Here is a 4,355-nt window from a genome sequence, read left to right on the forward strand (position 1 = left end):
GTGCGTGCGTGTGTGTGATGTGCCTTTATATTTGAAGTCTGCCCTCCGAAGCGCGAAATGAGAGGGTCTGATTTATTATTTTTCTGGTGGGCTCACAGTGAGGAAGCGTTGATACACAATTACCGAGTGAAGGAGGAGGGGGTGTGTGGAGGGGTGAGGCAGGAGGAAGAGGAGAAGGAGGAGGTGAGGGGTGGGGGGCTCAGGGCTTCATTCCAACCAACATAATTACCAATTAGATATTGGAATGTTATAAAAAAAGAGAGAGAGGGAGAGAGAGAGGAAGAATGAGTGTTAGTGAAGCTAAAGCAGGAAGTGCAGGACGAACAAAAGAGGAGGACGTTTCAGAGGGCAGCGACTGAACGATGCGAGTGGCTGAGCGCCGCAGAAGAAAAAGGGCGCGGAGGCTGGGTGTGTGCACGCACCGCTGGGCTGAGGGATTTCACCCTCAGCCATCCACCTGCACTGCAGATTAATGGTTTACATGCTGCACTAACTGCTGGTGAATTATGAGCTAAGCTCCAGCAGTTGCTGGCACGCAGACAAACAGCCCGACTCCGCAAAGCATGTCCCCTCCTCGCCCTTTAATAACAAATGTCTTCATGAATTTTATCTGCGAGATGTGTCTCCTGACATCGTTTTTTTCAATTATTCTCCAGCAGGTGCAGACTACTCGGGTCAGTCCTACGGCCATTCGCCCTACACCTCCTACAGCGAAGCCTGGAGGTTCACCAACTCCAGCATATTGGGTAAGCAGAAGAAGAGTCTGACAGCGTTGTGCAAAATGCCTCATTATGCGTTATTGGTTAGCAAGTTGAAAATGACCTCTACAATGAAAGACAAAATATGCAGGTGTCTGAATTTTTTTTTCCCTGCTCATGCAAAGAAAGCCCTGATTTTCCTTACATTTAAAGAGAATCACCTCTGCTGACCTTGTGATGCAAAAACATTAAAGCATGATTTGAATTTGAATGAGCAACTTCCAGAAAACTGAGCCCATAACGTTTTTGTCACATGTTCCATCAGACCATTTTGGTCCTTGTGGAAAAAAATGTATCAGGACGTTAATTGTTTGACGTGTTTTCACAAAGTGACTTTTTTTTTTGTCTTGATGTTTTTTTATTTTTTTTATTTTATGTCTTCAACCATTATTTTTCCAATAATATCACATCAGGGCTGCTAGACGGTTTTAATATTTTGCCAAAAAAATAATAAATAAAGCAAATCTGAAAACGTTGAAGTAAACACAGAAAGAAGCAACATTTGCAAAACGCCACATTGGTTTAATGTAATGTATTGCAAATATGTCATCTATCGATTATGCCTCTCAAAGCTTAGATCCAAACTTCGGCATGGATCAAAGAATACATAAACTCAGTATATTTTATTAGGATTGCATGTTGTTGATTTTGTGTTTATCTGTGAAGTGGAAGGAAAGTTACACGTTGTTTACAAAAGTCCTGCCAGTGGTTGATTGCCATTGTATTCAGCACACTTTCTCCTGCAATTAATAAAATCCAGTACAACCAATTGCCTTCAGAAGTCACTTACTTAGACTCCGGAAAGCTAGACCTTTACCAGAGAAGCAGCCAATAGATCCATGATAACTCTGGAGGAGCTGTGGAGAACCATGGCTCAGGTGGAACAGGAAGCCTTGTTTAAGTTACCCAGTGGGAACAGCAAATATGGAAAAACCCTACTCTTGTGACATGAGATCAAAACATAGCTTTTGACCTGCAAGACAAACGCCATTTATGGGAAGAAATTGATGCCCGGAACACAATTCTCATGGAGAAACATGAAAGTGATAGCTTGATGCTTTGGGGATGGAAGACAACTCATTAGAGACTTAAAGGCTGAAGTAAAGGTTCACCTTCCAGCAGTACAACAGACATAAGTGAACTAACAAAGCAGAAAAGGAATGAAATGCTTTATATCAAAGTATATGCAAGTCTTAGAATGGCCTAGTCAAAGTGTAGACCTTATTCTAACTAAGAAACTGTGGCGAAACCTGAAAAAAATGTGCACAAATGTTAAACTCTGTTTTCTATATCCATGTGTTATTTCTTTCCACTTCACACTTAATGCTGGAAGAAATTAAATCTGAGAGAAATTAAAGGGTTGTGAAAAATTTTTTTCACGTACGTCTACTTCACCTTAGAGATATTAAAGTAAATGAACAATAAAACGGGGAAAAGGAGTTGTTATTAAACACAGTGAACTGTTGCTCTGCTGCAGGAGTCTGGTTATGAAGAAAAATTCAGCATCACAAGTTGAATGCTTGCAATGTACAAGACACAGTTCACATTCAAACCACACACACCATAACCAGACTCTGAGTTTCTGCTGGCAAATGTTTCCACAGCCGTGAACAGCTCCCACTTCTCCGTGTCTCCCTCCACAGGCTCGCCCTACTACTACAGCTCGGCCTCCCGCACAGGTCCCCCCTCTGCAGCCGCCGCCTACGACCACCTCTAGTCCCACGCGGCTGTAAGCCGGGACTCTTTGAAACCAGACTGAGAAACATAGCTAACAGTGGACAGATGTGATGCCGGACCATGAGAGGCAAAGCTGGAAACTCTTGCTGGAGGAATTATTGTTTCTCGTACCCTTTTTTTTTACGATCTACAACCTCTCGTTTTATTTATTCGTCGTGACTGATGCCGCCATGCAGGGTGACTGATTCATGTTTACACACCCTTTCCTGGGCATGTTTTCAGTTCGACTGTGCATTCGTTTCAGTTGAAATCTCTTTAAAACTGTTTTTTGGCCAAAGACTTTTTTCGTTCCTGGCACATGTACAACTTGATTCAGCAGCGCAAGTTTTATTGCTTGGAGATATGCAACCTGTGCGAACTAAACTATGCCTGATTTGTTTACATAGTGGATGTGTTTTCCCTCTTTTTTTTTTTTTTTTAACTGGAAGCGTTAAATCCAGTGATAATATGAAGTCCTGCTGTTGGTCTGTACCTGCGTGTGGATTCTCTGTATAGACAAACACCCTGAATCAGAAATATCAACTTTAAAAACATAATGTCCATCATAGAAAATTCAAGGATCTCTCCAGCGATGTGTACATAGTGTAAATGATGAATTACCTATGGGGAGGTGATTTTGCTCTGCGAATAAATGAGATGATCTGGGAGGGATGTAAACAACGAGGCCTGAAACACATTTGTTTTTGCTTCAACTGGTTTTGAGTTTGTTGTCCTGCTGATGTTCTGATGTTTGGTAAAAATGGTGACTATTTTTTCTTATACTGTTATTAATATTATTGCAGATGTAAATATGGATTTTTTTAAAGAAATATTTTAATTAAAAGCATGACAAACTGCAATTTTCACGTCTCTATCATTATTAGAATTATTTTTAATTTTTCTTTCCAGTTTTTTTTTTTTTTTTTCAGTTTTTCCTCTTTTAATAGGACGAGATCAATGATCCTGAAAACGCGCATCTGTCTAATTTATTTTTCCTTTCCTTTTTTTTTTCTTTTTTTTTATTTTCTGCATCATGTAGTTTTATTTGCAATCATTCCGTCCCTGTTTGCGGCCTCATTATCGCAGCGCGTTAACGAGGCCACGGTTCGGCGGCGCCGCGGCCCACCTGGTGCCACCGGGAGGACGCAGGAGGCGCACGGAGGACTCCAACTTCAGCGACCCCCACGGACCGCATGAGTTCAACACTTAGAGCTCCTTTTTTTCTTTGTTTGTTTACTAATTTAAAGTTGCAACTAAGGTGCATTTTAAAACTTTTGACACTGATGAAAAATACAGGCTTTCAGGCAGCAAATTAACATAAAATAGCCTATGGGTGTAAAATGTTAGACACACATGCCGACGGCAGCCAGCAAGTGAAGTTATACGTTCGCTGATTTTTGAGGAATAGCATATTTAAAATGTGTCACGTAAAAACAAATGATTTTAACAATAAAAAAGCGTAATTTATTTAGTAGAATATTAATTTGTAAATGTAATATTCAGCATTCAAGTTAAATTATAAAAACTTTTGATGGAAAACATTAACTACCTTAACTGTACCTAAATATTTTGATCACGGCATGCTTGCTCATTCATTGTAGCCTGATTTGTTACTGGTTGTGTTAATGACAGAATATATCAGCGTAAAAGATAAGAACTTTCATAGTAAAAGATCTATACAAACATGCTCTCTCTCCCAATTTGCAAAAACAAATTGACGTCATTCTGTTCTCCTTCCTGCAGTTTAGAAGTTATCACACATTCTGAGGAGAACATTTTCTGTTTTGACGTCTAAGAAACTTTAAGTGGGTGTTCTGCAGTGGGAGGGACTTGTGAAAAGCAAACTTTCTTGAATTCTTGAAGCATGAAATGTACCGACTT

The 4,355-nt window shown here is 40.1% G+C and overlaps 1 protein-coding gene across 7 annotated transcripts in view; it reads left to right on the forward strand.

Moving 5' to 3' along the window:
• The window catches only part of pax8 (paired box 8), a 15,809-nt gene extending 12,475 nt beyond the window's left edge, over positions 1–3,334 (forward strand). For all 7 annotated transcript variants that reach the window (XM_017307689.1, XM_017307691.1, XM_017307690.1 and 4 more), the window contains 2 exons: positions 657–746; positions 2,402–3,334. In XM_017307689.1, the coding sequence (XP_017163178.1) occupies positions 657–746; positions 2,402–2,475 (164 nt within the window). In that variant the 3' untranslated portion in view covers positions 2,476–3,334. The remainder of the gene's footprint in view (positions 1–656; positions 747–2,401) is intronic.
• The last annotated feature ends 1,021 nt before the right edge of the window (positions 3,335–4,355 follow it).

This window comes from Poecilia reticulata, linkage group LG12 (assembly GCF_000633615.1).
Source record: "Poecilia reticulata strain Guanapo linkage group LG12, Guppy_female_1.0+MT, whole genome shotgun sequence".
NCBI lineage: Eukaryota > Metazoa > Chordata > Actinopteri > Cyprinodontiformes > Poeciliidae > Poecilia > Poecilia reticulata.